The following is a 20,221-nucleotide window of genomic DNA, read 5'->3' as shown; positions in this document are numbered from 1 at the left end:
TGTACCCTAACCGTACCCTTATTTTTGTATGATTTATTATTTGCGTTTTTATCGATTTAAACACAAACTATACATTGTACAACGCTCAACTATATGTTAAAGTGTAGGTCTAGGTCTTGTGCCTCCAATTATACAGCTCTACAGTGGTGGTTAGCGGTGTGTTTAGTAACCAAGTGGGAAGCAGGAATTTACATCATCTGGTAAAAATCTACTTAAATGGCCCACAAACTGATAATTCAAATCACATCAAATTGTAATAGTCACATGCGCCGAATACAATAAGTGTAGACTTTACAGTGAAATGCTTATTTACAAGCCCCCTAACCAACAATGCAGTTAAAAAAAATATGAATAAGAATAAGAAAAAAAAGGAACAAGTAATTAAAGAGCAGCAGTAAAATATCAATAGCGAGACTATATACAGGGGGTACAGGTACAGAGTCAATGTGCGGGGCACCGGTGTCGAGATTATTGTGGTAATATGTAAATGTAGGTAGATTTATTAAAGTGACTATGCATAGAAAATAACAGAGTAGTAGCGGCGTAAAAGAGAGAGGGGGGGGACAATACAAATAGTCTGGGTAGCCATTTGATTAGCTGTTCAGGAGTCTTATGGTTCACCACCTGGTTCACCAACTACTTCTCTGATAGAGTTCAGTGTGTCAAATTGGAGGGCCTGTTGTCTGGGCCTCAGGCAGGCTCTATGGGGGTGCCACAAGGTTCAATTCTCGGACCAACTCTCTTCTCTGTTTACATAAATGATGTCACTCTTGCTGCTAGTGAGTCTCTGATCCACCTCTACGCAGACGACACCATCCTGTATACTTCTGGGCCTTCTTTGGACACTGTGTTAACAACCCTCCAGACGAACTTCAATGCCATACAACTCTCATTCCGTGGCCTCCAATTGCTCTTAAATACAAGTAAAACTAAATGCATGCTCTTCAACCGATCGCTGCCTGCACCTGCCCGTCCGTCCGTCCAACATCACTACTCTGGACGGTTCTGTGGACAACTACAAATACCTAGGTGTCTGGTTAGACTGTAAACTCTCCTTTCAGACTCACATCAAACATCTCCAATCCAAAGTTAAATCTAGAATTGGCTTACTATTTTGCAACAAAGCATCCTTCACTCATGCTGCCAAACATACCCTTGTAAAACTGACCATCCTACCAATCCTCGACTTTGGCGATGTCATTTACAAAATTGCCTCCAATACCCTACTCAATAAATTGGATGCAGTCTATCACAGTGCCATGCGTTTTGTCACCAAAGCCCCATATACTACCCACCTCTGCGACCTGTGCGCTCTCATTGGCTGGCCCTCGCTTCATACTCGTCGCCAAACCCGCCTCTCCTTCCAGTTCTCTGCTGCCAATGACTGAAACGAACTACAAAATTCTCTGAAACTGGAAACACTTATCTGCCTCACTAGCTTTAAGAACCAGCTGTCAGAGCAGCTCACATATTACTGCACCTGTACATATCCCATCTATACTTTAGTCCAAACAACTACCTCTCTCCATACTGTATTTATTTATTTATTTATTTATTTTGCTCCTTTGCACCCCATTATTTCTATCTCTACTTTGCACATTCTTCCACTGCAAATCTACCATTCCAGTGTTTTACTTGCTATAATGTATTTACTTCGCCACCATGGCCTTTTTTTTTTGCATTTACCTCCCTTATCACACCTCATTTGCTCACATTGTATATAGACTTATTTTTCTACTGTATTATTGACTGTATGTTTGTTTTACTCCATGTATAACTCTGTGTTGTTATATGTGTCGAACTGCTTTGCTTTATCTTGGCCAGGTCGCAATTGTAAATGAGAACATATTCTCAACTTGCCTACCTGGTTAAATAAAGGTGAAATATTTTGTATATTTTTTAAATGGATTGGGGATAAAAGCTGTTTAGAAACCTCTTGGACCTAGACTTGGCGCTCCGGTACCGCTTGCCGTGCGGTAGCAGAGAGAACAGTCTATGACTAGGGTATAGAGGTCCTGGATGGTAGGAAGCTTGGCCCCAGTGATGTACTGGACTGTACGCACACCCCTCTGTAGTACCTTGCAGTCGGAGACCGAGCAGTTGCCATACCAGGCAGTGATGCAACCAGTCAGGATGCTCTCGATGGTGCAGCTGTGGAAACTTTTGAGGATCTGAGGATCCATGCCAAAACTTTTCAGTCTCCTGGGGGGGAATATATGTCGTTCACAACTGTCTTGGTGTGCTTGGACCATGTTAGTTTGTTGGTGATGTGGACACCAAGGAACTTGAAGCTCTCAACCTGCTACACTACAGCCCCGTCGATGAGAATGGGGGCGTGCTCAGTCCTCCTTTTCCTGTAGTCCACAATGATCTACGTGGTCTTGATCACGTTGAGAGAGAGGTTGTTGTACTGGCACCACACGGCCAGGTGTCTGACCTCCTCCCTATAGGCTGTCTAGTCGTTGTCGGTGATCAGGCCAACCACTGTTGTGTCAAGGGCCAAACTTAGTGATGGTGTTGGAGTCGTGCCTGGTCGTGCAGTCATGAGTAAGCAGGGAGTACAGGAGGGGACTTAGCACGCACCCCTGAGGGGCCCCTGTGTTGAGGATCAGAGTGGTGGATGTTGTTACTTACCCTTCTTACCCGTCAGGAAGTCCAGATCCAGTTGCAGAGGGAGGTGTTTAGTCCCAGGGTCCTTAGCTTATTGATTAGCTTTGAGGGCACTATGGTGTTGAACGCTGAGCTGTAATCAATGAATAGCATTCTCACATAGGTGTTCCTTTTTTCCAGGTGTGAAAAGGCAGTGTGGAGTGTAATAGAGATTGCATCATCAGTGGATCTGTTAGGGTGGTATGTAAATTGGAGTGGGTCTAGGGTTTCTGGGATAATGGTGTTGATGTGAGCCATGACCAGCCTTTCAAAGCACTTCATGGCTACAGACGTGAGTGCTACGGGTCGGTAGTCATTTAGGCTGGTTACCTTAGTGCTCTTGGGCACAGGGACTATGGTGGTCTATTTAAAACATGTTGGTATTACGGACTCGGACATGGAGGTTGAAAATATCAGTGAAGACACTTGCTTGTTGGTCAGCGCATGCTTGCAGTACGCATCCTGGTAATTCGTCTGGCCCTGCGGCCTTGTGAATGTTGACCTGTTTAAAGGCCTACTCAAATCGCCTGCGGAGAGCGTGATCACACAGTCGTCTGGAACAGCTGGTGCTCTCATGCAGGTTTCAGTGTTATTTGCATCGAAGCGAGCATAGAAGTCGGTTAGCTCGTCTGGTAGGCTCATGTCACTGGGCAGCTCTCGGCTGTGCTTCCCTTTGAGGTCTGTAATGTTTTGCAAGCCCTGCCACATCCGACGAGCATTGGAGCCGGTGTAGTACGATTCGATCTTAGTCCTGTACTGACGCTTTGCTTGTTTTATGGTTCGTCAGAGGGTATAGCAGGTTTTTTTATAAGTTTCCGGGTTAGAGTCCTGCTCCTTAAAAGCGGAAGCTCTAGCCTTTAACTCAGTGCGGATGTTGCCTGTAATCCATGGCTTCTATACGTACGGTAACTGTAGGGACGACGTCATCGATGCACTTATTGATGAAGCCAATGACCGATGTGGTGTACTCTTCAATGAAATCGGAAGAATCCCGGAACATATTTCAGTCTGTGCTAGCAAAACAGTCCAGTAGCTTAGCATCTGCTGGTGCTTCCTGCTATACATTTTTGCTTGTAAGCAGGAATCCGGAGGATAGAATTATGGTCAGATTTGCCAAATGGAGGGTGAGGGAGAACGTTGTACGCGTCTCTGTGTGTGGAGTAAAGATGTTCTAGAGTTTTTTTCCCTCCGGTTGCACATTTAACATGTTGATAGAAATTTGGTAAAACGGATTTAAGTTTCTCTGCTTTAAAGTCTCCGGCCATTAAGAGCACCGCCTCTGGATGAGCATTTTCCTGTTTGCTTAGGGCGGAATACAGCTCATTGAGTGCGGTCTTAGTGCCAGCATCGGTCTTATTATCTAAAATAAATCATGGATTTATTGTGAAGATTAAGGTCTGCATCAGTGGCTTGTAGTCTATGCGTGGAAGCCAGGAGATGCTAAATGTGTATGTTAATTAACGGTTAATTACAGTGAGACCGACAGTTATTTGTTTGACAATCACCGGCTGACAAAATTTTGTGACTGCCACAGCTCTATAGCTTTATATATTCCTCCCTCTTATCAATAGATCTTATCAACTTATACATTACAGTGCATGGTGAATGCTATTCTATTAGAAAAGAGAAAGTAGATTATTTTTCCACTTGGAACCAGCAAGTTCGATCAACATTACTCATGGTTTCCTCACACGTAAAGGTGGTGTAATTATGAGAGAATTAAGTCAAGGTCAGAATACGGTGTATCTGTAGACACACCTCCACCACACCTTGTTTTCTTAGATCACCATCCCGAATGAATAGCGGGTGAATAGCATGCTATTCCCATGCTTAAGTTCAAGGTCAGAGAGAAAAGAGCATAAAAATGATGAAGATAGCATAAAAAGTGAATTACATTCCATTTAGGTGCACTTAACTCGGGTTGGAATTCCCCCCATGGTGCGTCTTCCTCGCTGTCACTCAAATGTTGAGGGGCTGAAGCTCATTGGCTGAAACACTAATTACTACCTGGGGAGTAAATAGGGAAAATGGAACCTCACAGCAACAGTCGCTTTCAAACTGGGGATTTTGTGGCTAATTAAGGTAATTCCGCTCATAGATTATGTATGTATGAACTACACGTTGACACATCCAGCCTAAAGAGAGAGTTAAAAAAATATGAATCACCAAATTACAGGAGTGTCTTTAAATCAGCCATGGGGGGCAATTTAATGCAAGATTCATCTTTTTTATTTTATTGTTAACATTTCTATCCTGTCTATCTATGGATAACAGAGTTGACGTGTTATTGCTTGTCCCACTCAGTTTTACACCACAAAACACCAAAGAAATTGAACCAGCTCACCTGCTTTTACACTATTATTTCATTACGCTAGTATTTCATTTGTAAGAGAAAATGAAATACTAATCACATGCAATAAATAATAATGTTCAGAAATAACTTTGTCAAAACAACAAAATAACTAGTGCTTTACAATAATGGTGAAATAATGGAGTATTTTTGTGGGTTAGTGGGTTAAAGTCTTCATAGAAGTCACAGAGGGTGCATGGAGGGACATGTTAAAATGCAGAATTTTGACACTTCAACCAACTTTATTCTTATTGAAAATTGGTGCATAAATTGGTGCATATTGTGGGATTCTGTGTTTTACATTATAGCCATTACCATATACAGTGCCTTGCGAAAGTATTCGGCCCCCTTGAACTTTGCGACCTTTTGCCACATTTCATGCTTCAAACAAAGATATAAAACTGTATTTTTTTGTGAAGAATCAACAATAAGTGGGACACAATCATGAAGTGGAACGACATTGATTGGATATTTCAAACTTTTTTAACAAATCAAAAACTGAAAAATTGGGCGTGCAAAATTATTCAGCCCCTTTACTTTCAGTGCAGCAAACTCTCTCCAGAAGTTCAGTGAGGATCTCTGAATGATCCAATGTTGACCTAAATGACTAATGATGATAAATACAATCCACCTGTGTGTAATCAAGTCTCCGTATAAATGCACCTGCACTGTGATAGTCTCAGAGGTCCGTTAAAAGCACAGAGAGCATCATGAAGAACAAGGAACACACCAAGCAGGTCCGAGATACTGTTGTGAGGAAGTTTAAAGCCGGATTTGGATACAAAAAGATTTCCCAAGCTTTAAACATCCCAAGGAGCACTGTGCAAGCGATAATATTGAAATGGAAGGAGTATCAGACCACTGCAAATCAGTTTTATATCTTTATGTTTGAAGCCTGAAATGTGGCAAAAGGTCGCAAATTTCAAGGGGGCCGAATACTTTCGCAAGGCACTGTATATGATTAAATATTATCTGATGTTGGCTGTGTGAAGTATCTGCATTTGTGCACTTGAGCATCATCGTGAGATCAAACAACTGCTTGCTAAATCTACTTGCCTGTTTGTCTGTGTGACAAGAACTGAGCAACATGCTGAGACTGCTGCATGTTGCAAAACTGTAGATAACAGCCCAGCAGATGCTTTGTCCTTGTGTTTATATGTGACAATATTGAGCACATGGTGTGACTTGCTGTATCTTACAAAGTTGTGGTTAATCAGGTATAGGGAGGGGTGGTCATCACGAGGTTTAACTGAGATGGAAAAATACTGAACAACACAATAGCAGGAACTGAGCAACTGTTATAACTAGGGGGTGATACCAGAACAGTGAGAATCTATACATCGACAGAGGGTGGACTCCAAGAAGCGCCAAGAGGCGGGGACCAGCCTGAGCGCCTGCGATAGTCTGAGCAAGTCTAAACCATGCTCAGCCTCTACTCTAATAGGCCACCAGACGGGTTGGAACTATGTCTATCACAGTATATGAACAGCTGTTTTCTTACATCCTGTCAGTTCCCTGTTCTGCCCTGCGTGGTATTATAGTGAGCCCGTATATACGAAAGTTGCATTTGCCATTTATTGCGTAGCTAATAAAAATACATAGAGTACAATCAGTGACTCAGTGTTATAACTTGTTCTGATACCAGATTCGAATTGACGCGACCCTAACAATACTTTTTTTTTAAAGTGGAACTGACATGGTTTTAACTGCTTTGCAGATATGAAACAACCAGACAATCATAAATATCAAATTCCCAGTTTATGCTACAAAACCAACTTCATAAAAGAGATTTTAAAAATAGGTTATACTTGACTCAAAATTCCATGACGTACAGCAAGGCATTGTTGGCAGGATAGATGGATGCAGATCAATGCATGATCAATATAATTCACCAATCCATTTCTTGGTAGTCCAAAAAATGTTGCTATGAGGTTGTCAATCACAGCTGGCCTTGTACATTGTTTGCTGTCTCCACTCATTCGGGATGCACTGTTTCAGTTTCGATGACTCAATATTTTGGACAGAAACGGACGAAGGCTGCGAATGTCAATACAATCAAACTAGCAAGGGCAATGACCACAAGTCAGTCATAACGTGACTAATAGGCTAGCACATCTTTTTATGTAGCTCTTTATTTAGCAACCTAAAAACCTGGAGCCTAATGTTAGCTAGCTAGCTGCTGGGAAGATGTCATGTGATTAGAAGAATGGGTGAGTGACTGACTTTTTCCCCTCATATCGTTTTTTCAGTGGCTACAGCTAGATGCAGGTGTAAAGAAATATCGAATCGCTTTGCTAGCTAGCTAGTTAGCTATGCTGAACTTGAACGACTGTTATCCGCTTAGCATATCTCTTGCATTTGTAAATTCCCTCTGGCTATCTACTACGATTTCAGAGTACTCATCTGAGTGTGCCAGAGCGCATAATAATGGATGAATTTACAAACGCGCAACACCCGTTGAATATGACCAGTGTAAATGTATTAATGGTGGATTTGTAACTGCCTTCATACACAGGTTGGTGCTTTCAAGGAGAAACCTAATTTAATCAATATGCCTACAGAAATGCATACCAGGGTTAGTTCGACTGATAGCCTTGTTTGCAAAAGCCAAGTGAGAAAGTGCATAGACCTTGGAATTGGTATTTTTTAACATTTTTTATCTGTGAGTGTTATTTGAAATTATATTTTCACTGAAAACATCCCATTCTTAGCTACTCTTGGCAACTTTGGGTGCCTGAATTCTTTTTTACTTTAGCATGCACCAAAAGTGAATTTGTTATTTTCCTCATCACACAGTTTAGTGACAAACTGTAATAATACTTGTATCTGTTGCATGTTTACCTCTGCCTTCAGTGTTTCTTCAAGGCTGGCTCGCTGACTTTTAAGATGATTATTAATCTCTAGTATCTTTTTCTATATAATTTTCAAACTTCAAAAGTAGGCTCTGGTCTTCTGTGACTGACTGTAAGCTGGGTGAATTGACCTTGATTACATCCTCTAGTTTGGCAGAAATCTTACATTTCATATTCTCACTCTCATTCAGTGAGTTAACAGCTATCAAGAGGTTTTTGCCAGTCCTATCTTTAACTGAGGGCCATATTCAAATTTGCAGAATAACTCAAACATGATTATTTTGCTAAAAGAAAATACTAATGTTAATGGTTGACAAACCAACGCTTACAGTGTGAAACCAAAATAAACAGCATGTTAACGTTGTTTTAAACATATCGCTCAAACTATAAGTGGTTTTGATTGATTAAAGCCCTGAGATTTTGTCTGGAGTCAATTAGAATGGATGAGTAAAGTATTTGATTGAACACTTCTAAGCAACACATATAATCACAGTTTTCTTCACTCACGTCTGTTTTACTGACTTGACAAGCTTTGACAATGATCCCCGGTGTAAAATGACATTTATATCTCTCTCTTTCAATGAGCAGATGAGCCAGAGAAATCAAGAACCGCCGTGATAATAATTCATTCAATTGTAGAGAGCATTACCCACAATCAATGCGCAGGATACCTTTTTGTAATTGCAAAACGAACTGGTACTTGCCTGCGTATCAAGGAGCGAATGCATTTTTAAAGCAGCCATTTATTCATACACCATACAATATACACTGCGCAAAAAAATAAAGGGGACACTTAAACAACGCAATGTAACTCCAAGTCAATCACACTTCTGTGAAATCAAACTGTCCACTTAGCAAGCAACACTGATTGACAATAAATTTCACATGCTGTTGTGCAAATGGAATAGACAACAGGTGGAAATTATAGGCATTTAGTAAGACACCCCCAATAAAAGGAGTGTTTCTGCAGGTGGTGACCACAGACCACTTCTCAGTTCCTATGCTTCCTGGCTGATGTTTTGGTCACTTTTGAATGCTGGCGGTGCTTTCACTCTAGTGGTAGCATGAGACGGAGTCTACAACCCACACAAGTGGCTCAGGTAGTGCAGCTCATCCAGGATGGAACATCAATGCGAGATGTGGCAAGAAGGTTTGCTGTGTCTGTCAGCGTAGTGTCCAGAGCATGGGGGCGCTACCAGGAGACAGGCCAGTACATCAGGAGACGTGGAGGAGGCCGTAGGAGGGCAACAACCCAGCAGCAGGACTGCTACCTCCGCCTTTGTGCAAGGAGGAGCAGGAGGAGCAGGAGGAGCACTGCAAAATAACCTCCAGCAGGCCACAAATGTGCATGTGTCTGCTCAAACGGTCAGAAACAGACTCCATGAGGGTGGTATGAGGGCCCGACGTCCACAGGTGGGGGTTGTGCTGACAGCCCAACACCGTGCAGGAAGTTTGGCATTTGCCAGAGAACACCAAGATTGGCAAATTCACCTCTGGTGCCCTGTGCTCTTCACAGATGAAAGCAGGTTCACAATGAGCACATGTGACAGAGTCTGGAGAGAGAACATTTTGCCCTGCATCCTCCAGCATGACCGCTGGGTCAGTCATGGTGGGGGTCATTTCTTTGCAGTTCCTGCCTGACTGCCATTAGGTAGGATGAGATCCTCAGCATTGATGCTAATGGACTGGCCTCATGCCCAGTTCCCAAGAGGAAGGCAGACCTGAGACCTGAATCCAATTGAGCACATCTGGGACATCATGTCTCGCTCCATCCACCAATGCCACGTTGCACCACAGACTGTGCAGGAGTTGGCGGATGCTTTAGTCCAGGTCTGGGAGGAGATCCCTCAGGAGACCATCCGCCACCTCATCAGGAGCATGCCCAGGCGTTGTAGGGAGGTCATACAGGAACATGGAGGCCACACACACTACTGAGCCTCATTTTGACTTATTTTAAGGACATTACATCAAAGTTGGATCAGCCTGTAGTGTTCTTTTCCACTTTAACTTTGAGTGTGACTCCAAATCCAGACCTCCATTGGTTGATAAATTTGATTTCCATTGATCATTTTTGTGTGATTTTGTTGTCAGCACATTCAACTATATAAAGAAAAAAGTATTTAATAAGAATATTTAATTCATTCAGATCTAGGATGTGTTATTTTAGTGTTCCCTTTATTTTTTTGAGCAGTATATAAGGACAGGCATAGTCCCCTCCAAGCTCATCAACAAGCTCAGGTCCCTGGGACTGAACACCTCCCTCTGCAACTGGATCCTGGTCTTCCTGACGGGCTGGCCCCCAGGTGGTGAGGGTAGGCAACAACACCTCCGCAACGCTGACCCTCAACACGAGGCACCTCAGAGATGTGTGCTTAGTCCCCTCCTGTACTCCCTGTTCACCCACGACTGCGTGGCCACACACAACTCCAAAACCATCATCAAGTGTGCTGAAAACACAACGGTAGTAGGCCTGATCACAGACAGTGTTGAAACAGCCTACAGGGAGGAGGTCAGAGACCTGGCAGTGTGGTGCCAAGGACCAAGGAACTGATCGTGTACTACAGGAAAAAGGGGGGAAAGCACGGCCCCATCCAAATCGACGGGGCTGTAGTGGAGCGGTTCGAGAGCTAAAAGTTCCTTGGTGTCCACATCCCTAAGGACTTAACATGGTCCACACACCCGCACAGTTGTGAAGAGGGAATAAAAGTGCCTCATCCCCCTCAGGAGGCTGAAAGTATTTGGGCATGGGCCCTTGGATCCTCAAAAAGTTATACCGCTGCACCATCTAGCGCATCTTGACTGACTGCATCACCGCTTGGTATGGTAAATGCACCGCCATTGACCACAAAATGCTACAGAGGTTGGTGTGGACGGCCAAGTACATCACTGAGGCTGAGCTCCCAGCCATCGAGGTCCTCTATATCAGGCGGTGTCAGAGGAAGAAGGCCTGAAAAATTACCAAAGACTTCAGCCACCGAAGCCATAGACTATTCACTCTGCTACCGTCCGGCAAATGGTACCAAAGCATTGGTTCTCGAACCAAAAGGCTCCAGAACAGCTTCTCTCTCAAGCCATAAGACTGCTAAATAGTCTGGGTAACCATTTAATTAGCTATCTGCATTGACACTATCTTGCAATGACTCGGAGCACCCTTACAAGACTATATTTAGACTATATATACATTCACTCACACACACACATACACACTACACTTACACTCTCACACAAACCCAGACACATTCACATGTAGCCTCAAAACTACTACATACATACAGTGGGGCAAAAAAGTACTTAGACAGCCACCAATTGTGAAAGTTCTCCCACTTAAAAAGATGAGAGGCCTGTAATATTCATCATAGATACACTTCAACTATGACAGACAAAATTAGATTTTTTTTCTCCAGAAAATCACATTGTAGGATTTTATTTGCAAATTATGGTGGGAAATAAATATTTGGTCAATAACAAAAGTTTATCTCAATACTTTGTTATATACCCTTTGTTGGCAATGACAGAGGTGAAACGTTTTCTGTAAGTCTTCACAAGGTTTTCACACACTGTTGCTGGTATTTTGGCCCATTCCTCCATGCAGATCTCCTCTAGAGCAGTGATGTTTTGGGGCTGTCGCTGGGAAACACAGACTTTCACCTCCCTCCAAAGATTTTCTATGGGGTTGAGATCTGGAGACTGGCTAGGCCACTCCAGGACCTTGAAATGCTTCTTACAAAGCCACTCCTTCGTTGCCCAGGCGGTGTGTTTGGGATCATTGTCATGCTGAAAGACCCAGCCACGTTTCATCTTCAATGCCCTTGCTGATGGAAAGAGGTTTTCACTCAAAATCTCACGATACATGGCCCCATTCATTCTTTCCTTTACACGGATCAGTCGTACTGGTCCCTTTGCAGAAAAACAGCCCCAAAGCATGACGTTTCCACCCCCATGCTTCACAGTAGGTATGGTGTTCTTTGGATGAAACTCAGCATTCTTTGTCCTCCAAACACGACAAGTTGAGTTTTTACCAAAAAGTTATATTTTGGTTTCATCTGACCATATGACATTCTCCCAATCTTCTTCTGGATCATCCAAATGCTCTCTAGCAAACTTCAGACGGGCCTGGACATGTACTGGCTTAAGCAGGGGGACACGTCTGGCACTGCAGGATTTGAGTCCCTGGCGGCGTAGTGTGTTACTGATGGTAGGCTTTGTTACTTTGGTCCCAGCTCTCTACAGGTCATTCACTAGGTCCCCCCGTGTGGTTCTGGGATTTTTGCTCACCGTTCTTGTGATCATTTTGACCCCACAGGGTGAGATCTTGCGTGGAGCCCCAGATCGAGGGAGATTATCAGTGGTCTTGTATGTCTTCCATTTCCTAATAATTGCTCCCACAGTTGATTTCTTCAAACCAAGCTGCTTACCTATTGCAGATTCAGTCTTCCCAGCCTGGTGCAGGTCTACAATTTTGTTTCTGGTGTCCTTTGACAGCTCTTTGGTCTTGGCCATAGTGGAGTTTGGAGTGTGACTGTTTGAGGTTGTGGACAGGTGTCTTTTATACTGATAACAAGTTCAAACAGGTGCCATTAATACAGGTAACGAGTGGAGGACAGAGGAGCCTCTTAAAGAAGAAGTTACAGGTCTGTGAGAGCCAGAAATCTTGCTTGTTTGTAGGTGACCAAATACTTATTTTCCACCATTATTAGCAAATAAATTAAATAAAAATTCTACAATGTGATTTTCTGGATTTTGTGGATTTCTTCTCATTTTGTCTGTCATAGTTGAAGTGTACGTATGATGGAAATTACAGGCCTCTCTCATCTTTTTAAGTGGGAGAACTTGCACAATTGGTGGCTGACTAAATACTTTTTTGACCCACTGTACTTATATGCGTACCGATGCTACACACACACACTTTCACACTCATCATATGCTGCTGCTACTCTGTTCTTTATTTTACTCCTATTATTATATATCCTAATGCCTAATCACTTTACCCTGCTTTTATGTACATTTCTACCTCAAATATCCAGTACCCCTTCTTTTTTTTGTACTCTGCATCATTGGGAAGGGCTCATAAGCAAGCATTTGACATTAAAGGCTACACCTGTTGTATTCAGAGGATGTGACAAATAAAATGTGATTTCGTGATGCCTCTAAACTATGTGTCAGTTGAGTGAGACTCCTCACAACTTGTCAGAGACCTGGTGGTCATTTCTCCTGCTGAACAGTGGCAAATTGTATTTCGTCTTTGCCGACAAACGCATAGCTTATCATTGCTTTTGTTTGGGCGGTGTCAGCCGTGTAATTGCGTTAAAGCTGTCCAATCAGTAAGTGGCTGTTCTTGTGATAGTTGTAATGAAACCACACCCGTGGTTAGAAGTGCCAAACAAGAAAGTGTAGGCTATATCGAAATAATGAAACTCAAATGCAATTTCAATAAACAAAATAATAGGGATTTATATCAGCCTAATCAAGGTGTAGATTACATCACACATTCCAGTATTCGAACTTGTAACATAGCTCCATTTTAACGTGGCTTCAATTAAGTGCATCCAATGGCATGTCCACGATAGGTAACGCCAGGAACCACTTGTGGATTTGACAGGTCTAACACAGCTCCGACACTGGCCAAACAAAAGCAATGACAAACGGTGTGTTTGTCGCCTAACCCGTGTTACTGCTGATCTGATTGTATCCTGGCCTTATTCCCAGTACACCTGGGAATGGCCGTCTAAACCATTGGACAACAATAGCAGAAATATAGCCTATCCATAATCTGTTTATTTTCCAGTGAAATGAATAAACCAGAGAATATCCTCAGTAGCAATGTGTTCAGGAGGAAAAGAGTGAGATACCTGTTTGTTCATGAAGACGTAGATGACTGGGTTGTAGACTGCGGCCGTCTTGGAGAAGAAAGCGGGTGCAGCAGCAATTCTGGGGTCCAGGTAGATGGTGGGACAGGCTGTGACAATGATGGAGAAGGCTGCGTAGGGCGTCCAGCCCACCATGAAAGCCACAATCATCACCACCACCATGCGTGTCACCTGACGCTCCGGTTTCTTGGCGTTACCCAGCCTGCCATGGGACACCTGAGGGTTACGTGAAAACAAACACCTTCGGTTATTGAGCTAGAAAGTCTGCCGTGTGAGTTTATTTAAAGACTTATAAGAACTTAACTGAAAGGCTTGAATACACCAGGATGTAAAGACTAGACATTACAAGCCAATGATTGGCCAATGACTACTTTGGTTCAGTTGCATCCACTCCCAATAGTTCCAGTATTGTATAAATGGGAACTGACCTTCCTCAGCTTCTGTAGGAGCTTCCCATAGCAGTAGATGATCACCCCCAGGGGCATTATGAAGCAGGTCACAAAGAAGGTGATTATGTATGCGTGATTTGAAATGTTGTTGGAGTACCTGAGGAAAGTAGAACATGAACATTTGAATGACATTTCCAGCATTTGCTACATGGCCTGGTCTTATGGCTGAGTCTGTCTTTGAAGTGATAGTTCACTCTTATTAAGCTCAAGTTGATTTTCAAACTGTTTTGATATAGCAATGTCCAGTATATAGCATTTTTTGAGCCAGACAATAAATGTATAACATGGTTTGTAAAAACACCCCAGGAATGTCAAAAACAAACTAAATATTAACTGCTACTTTATTATTATTAAGAAGGGACAATCTGTAGTTGTTGCATCCATTTTTGAACTGAGTGTACAAAACATTAAGGACACCTTCCTGACATCAATAAGGGATCATAGCTTTCACCGGGATGCACCTGGTCAGTCTATGTCATGGAAAGAGTCCTTAATGTTTTGTACACTCAGTGTATACCCATTATTAACTTATAAATGCCTCATGAGCTTAGTTCAACTGTCACACCCCATGAGAACCCAACATATAAGCTTGTTTTTCTCCTATGTCTGTAAACATTGTAAATGTAAACAAACCCCGTTTAGCCTCAAAACATGGTTAAAACAATCATTTTGATATCATGGATGGTCAGTCCTTGCATCCATAGCTCTGTGTATTAATCTGAGAGTGGCTACATTTATTCAGGCCAATGCCTCAGCCTTTTACCAAAACATAGGCGGGGTGTCTCTTTATTATTGTTTCAACCTTAGATACAGCCTTTAAGGACACCGTAAAGGAGTGTGACATAATGTTGACAGAGGCGGAGGGTCGTATTGGACCGTTCAGATAGGCTTATTCTGCTTTGTACCTCATTTGAGATTAAATTAAAAAGTGGGAGTTCTACAGCTGAAGCAAATCTATGGGACAAAATGTGTGTCCTAGGGGCCAGTTGATGGAAGACTAATTGTGTAATTTCCATTATAAATACCTGTTACCGCTACTAAATGTGGCAAGCTGGGGATTCATTCACACAGAACCAGAGACAAAGTCTAAGAGTTTAGGGAGGTGCACCTAACTAAAATGTCCCCACCCACAGTCCTCCAGGCGCCCTACTAGTTTAGATTCCCAGCCTAACACATGCCTTATCGGCCTGTCACAGCCCATAGGTTTTAAGGATTTGAGGGGATTTGAATGGAAGTCAATGCAATACTGCGTTGTAAGGTGGAACACTGAAAGTAATTCTATCACGGGTCAACATAACATACTGTACGCTCTAATCAGCATAATTTTTCATAAAATTCATAACTTTCACAATGCCTAGAATTGAAAAGTTTACCTCTTAATATTCTGAATCATGTGAATAGTGTGCATTCTAATGCTACTTGGGTTGAATAAATAAATGAGTGGATGCATGTGGACCCCTAGATCTGTGTTTCCTCAGTCCCTGCTGGGAAGTCAACATGACCCAAATGTTTTCTGACAGAACACAAGCTGTGTATTCGCAGAGGGACAAGTTAGGACACAGATATATTATGTATATCCTTGAATGTGGCTAATAATTGCATTGTTGACTGTATTTCACTGCCTTAGCGTTGGCTCTCTCAATGGACCAGAGGCAGTGCTCATCAGCCCCCCTACCTGACTCCCTTTGATTAGCAATGCTTAACATCATTACCATGATCTCTAGGAGGGTACCCCGTAGGGCCATATTAGCTTGGCTCCTTGACTTGAAAGTGTTTTTCCATTGTAAAGGTGAGATAATTTCGCAAGGTGGCATCAACTAAGTTACATACACAAGGCTTAGTCTTAACCTCAAGCTAGTAGTTATATGAAGAGTTTAATTCCAAAATACGATATATCCACTTTCAGAAATGTTGGTAAATTAGCTTTTATTATTGAAAGAAATTATGAAAGAGGTTGGTCTGTTTTTTTCACTGTCTAATCAGGGCATGGGGTTGTCGATGACAGACGTGTTTGTTTAAAATACACTGCTCAAAAAAATAAAGGGAACACAAAAATGACAAATCCTAGATCTGAATGGATGAAATATTCTTATTAAATACTTTTTTCTTTACATAGTTGAATGTGCTGACAACAAAATCACACAAAAATTATCAATGGAAATCAAATGTATCAACCCATGGAGGTCTGGATTTGGAGACACACTCAAAATCAAAGAGGAAAACCACACTACAGGCTGATCCAACTTTGATGTAATTTCCTTAAAACAAGTCAAAATGAGGCTCAGTAGGTTGTGTGGCCTCCATGTGCCTGTATGACCTCCCTACAACGCCTGGGCATGCTCCTGATGAGGTGGCGGATGGTCTCCTGAGGGATCTCCTCCCAGACCTGGACTAAAGCATCCGCCAACTCCTGGACAGTCTGTGGTGCATGGATGGATTGGAGCGAGACATGATGTCCCAGATGTGCTCAATTGGATTCAGGTCTGGGGAACAGGCGGGCCTGTCCATAGCATCAATGCCTTCCTCTTGCAGGAACTGCTGACACACTCCGGCCACATGAGGTCGAGCATTGTCTTACAGTAGGAGGAACCCAGGGCCAACCACACCAGCATATGGTCTCACAAGGGGTCTGAGGATCTCATCTCTGTACCTAATGGCAGTCAGGCTACCTCTGGCGAGCAAACCAAACCAGTCATGCTGGAGGATGTTGCAGGCAGCAGAACGTTCTCCATGGCGTCTCCAGACTGTCACGTCTGTCACATGTGCTCGGTGTGAACCTGCTTTCATCTGTGAAGAGCACAGGGCGCCAGTGGCGAATTTGCCAATCTTGGTGTTCTCTGGCAAATGCCAAACGTCCTGCACGGTGTTGGGCTGTAAGCACAACCCCCACCTGTGGATGTCAGACCCTCATACCACCCTCATGGAGTCTGTTTCTGACCGTTTGAGCAGACACATGCACATTTGTGGCCTGCTGGAGGTCATTTTGCAGGGCTCTGGCAGTGCTCCTCCTTGCACAAAGGCGGAGGTAGCGGTCCTGCTGCTGGGTTGTTGCCCTCCTACGGCCTCCTCCACGTCTCCTGATGTACTGGCCTGTCTCCTGGTAGCGCCTTCATGCTCTGGACACTACGCTGACAGACACAGCAAACCTTCTTGCCACATCTCGCATTGATGTGCCATCCTGGATGAGCTGCACTACCTGAGCCACTTGTGTGGGTTGTAGACTCCATCTCATGCTACCACTAGAGTGAAAGCACCGCCAGCATTCAAAAGTGACCAAAACATCAGCCAGGAAGCATAGGAACTGAGAAGTGGTCTGTGGTCCCCACCTGCAGAACCACTCCTTTATTGGGGGTGTCTTGCTAAATGCCTATCATTTTCACCTGTTGTCTATTCCATTTGCACAACAGCATGTGAAATGTATTGTCAATCAGTGTTGCTTCCTAAGTGGACAGTTTCATTTCACAGAAGTGTGATTGACTTGGAGTTACATTGTGTTGATTAAGTGTTCCCTTTATTTTTTTGAGCAGTGCATATCACTTGATGGTTTCATTTCAGAGAGACCATCTTTTAATTTGCAAAATGCTATACAGTGGGGTCCAAAAATATGAGAGAAAATGAATATATTAAATAAATAATTTTAAATATTGATCATTATTGTATGCTCCAAAACATTTGAAAAGTATGTTATTTTATACTAATACCATTGCACTGAAAAAAATGATTTAATTCTCAAAAAGGTAGGGATCAAAATTATTGACACCCCTGTTTTCAATACCTTTTAATAGCTCACCTTGCGAGGATTACAGTCATTATTGAATTGTGGTGGCATTTGCATCCCTTGGCTTTGCAACCATGAAAAACACTTTAACACATGATTCATATTTTACACAGTATTGCAACTCCTTCATACTGCAAAACTTTACCTGAAGGCATTGTTTAAAGTACTAATATATGTAATAAGTATGTAATATATTGTATAGAGCAGGTATTACCAAACTGGGGTGCACGCGCAATGCCGTCGGGGGTACGCCATATAAAAATGTGATTCACATTTAAAAATATATATATTATATATTATTATCTTCACATTTTCAAACAGTCCATTTTCCAACGGGGCTATGCATTCGGGTGAGGTTTCATTCTCTTCTGGTTGGCCTCATTTCACTGCCAAAAATAAAATGAAACCATCTAGTGTTCAGTGAAATAACAACACAATGTCAAATACAGGTAGCCTAGTCAAATACTGAACATCCATTCACATTAACCGTTACTCTCTCGCGGGAATTTCACTATGTAGCCAAACGTAGCTGCAGCTCATGTTGGTATCTGTACTGGTGGCGCAAAAGCCATGACAGGGATACATAGTGGAGCGGTAACGCGCGTGCAAGCAGTTGCTCCCGACGCCACTCGAGTACACTGCAGCATCCACCGAGAGGCTCTTGCTGCCAAGGGAACGCCTGAGAGCTTGAAAGACATTTGGGACACTACGGTGAAAATGGTTAACTTTGTTAAAGCAACTGCACCATGCAATGGTATGGGCAGCGGCCATGTAATGCTTTTACGACATACAGAAGAAGTGCGCTGGTTATCAAGAGGCAAAGTATTGAGACACTTTTTTTTAATTGAGAGATGAGCTTAGAGTTTTCTTTACTGACCATCATTTTCACTTGTCTGACCGCTTGCATGATGACGAGTTTCTCACACGACTGGCCTGGGTGACGTTTTTTTCTCACCTGAATGATCTGAATCTAAGATTACAGAGACTCTCTGCAACTATAATCAATCTATTAAGAAGTTTCTTCCTACATTAACAAGGACAACACACAGGTCTTTCCACCATTGTATGATTTTGTGTGTGCGCAAATGAACTCAAGCTTACGGACAATGTCAAATGTGATATAGCGAAGCACCTGAGTGAGTTGGGTGTGCAATTACGCAGGTACTTTCCCGAAACGGATGACACAAACAACTGGATTCGTTATCCCTTTCATGCCCTGCGTCCAGTCCACTTACCGATATCTGAACAAGGGAGCCTCATCGAAATTGCAACAAGCGGTTCTGTGAAAATGTAGTTTAATCAGAAGCCACTGCCAGATTTCTGGATTGGGGGTGCGCTCAGAGCATCCTGCCTTGGCAAATCGCGCTGTTAAAACACTGATTCCCTTTGCAACCACAAACCTATGTGAGAGTGGATTCTCAGCCCTCACTAGCATGAAAACTAAATACAGACACAGACTGTGTGGAAAATTATTTAAGACTGAAACTCTCTCCAATACAACCCAACATTGCAGAGTTATGTGCATCCTTTCAAGCACACATTTCTAATTAACATGTGGTGAGTTATTCACAATTTTCAATGAACAAATAAAGGTTTTATATGTAAGATGGTTAAATAAAGAGCAAAATGATTTACTATTATTATATTATTATTTGTGCACTGGTCCTATAAAAGCTCTTTGTCACTTCCCAGGAGCCGGGTTGTGACAAACTCACACTCATTCTTATGTTTAATAAATGTATCGTATAGTGTGTGTGTGTGTGTGTGTGTTAAGCTTTCAATGATGGCAAAAAACAACATTTGAGAGTGTGCTGACACTGGTGCTAGAGCGACGTTTGGCATTACTTCATATGCACTGCACGGTGCTGTATGAATGCTACAGAGTGATGCTGAAGTAAATGCTTTCTAGTCAACATTACCTTGCTCTTGTATAGAATTAACACCATACAAAACAATAATGTGTATCCCTTCACTTCTTACAAAGAAATACATGGACCTTGACCATTTCCTCCAGTGACAAACTCTTATCGGCGAGGGGTCTGTATTAAAGAAAATAACTTGCTAATCACACCCTTTTAGTATGTCATGAATTTGAGGATTCCATTGATAATTTTGTGTGTATATATTTTTTTAAATGCTATTGGTGTTACTTGATTTAAATGAAGGGAAATTACAATGTGAGCAAAATGATTATGATAATACGTTTGTCAATTATTTTTTTATGGGTTGATGAATTCCATTTAAGAAAATCCAAAATTACCTAAAATGTGTCATTG

At 42.4% G+C, this 20,221-nt stretch overlaps 1 protein-coding gene across 3 annotated transcripts in view; it reads right to left on the bottom strand.

Annotated features, from left to right (window-relative positions):
- LOC118401464 (vertebrate ancient opsin-like) overlaps positions 1-20,221 on the bottom strand; it is an 80,099-nt gene that overhangs the window by 8,345 nt on the left and 51,533 nt on the right. For all 3 annotated transcript variants that reach the window (XM_035799004.2, XM_052477872.1, XM_035798996.2), the window contains exons 3-4: positions 14,147-14,264; positions 13,701-13,934 (exon numbers count right to left, since the gene is read on the bottom strand). In XM_035799004.2, the coding sequence (XP_035654897.1) occupies positions 13,701-13,934; positions 14,147-14,264 (352 nt within the window). The remainder of the gene's footprint in view (positions 1-13,700; positions 13,935-14,146; positions 14,265-20,221) is intronic.

This window comes from Oncorhynchus keta, chromosome 2, assembly GCF_023373465.1.
Source record: "Oncorhynchus keta strain PuntledgeMale-10-30-2019 chromosome 2, Oket_V2, whole genome shotgun sequence".
NCBI lineage: Eukaryota > Metazoa > Chordata > Actinopteri > Salmoniformes > Salmonidae > Oncorhynchus > Oncorhynchus keta.
This window is presented reverse-complemented; position numbering and strand designations above follow the sequence as displayed.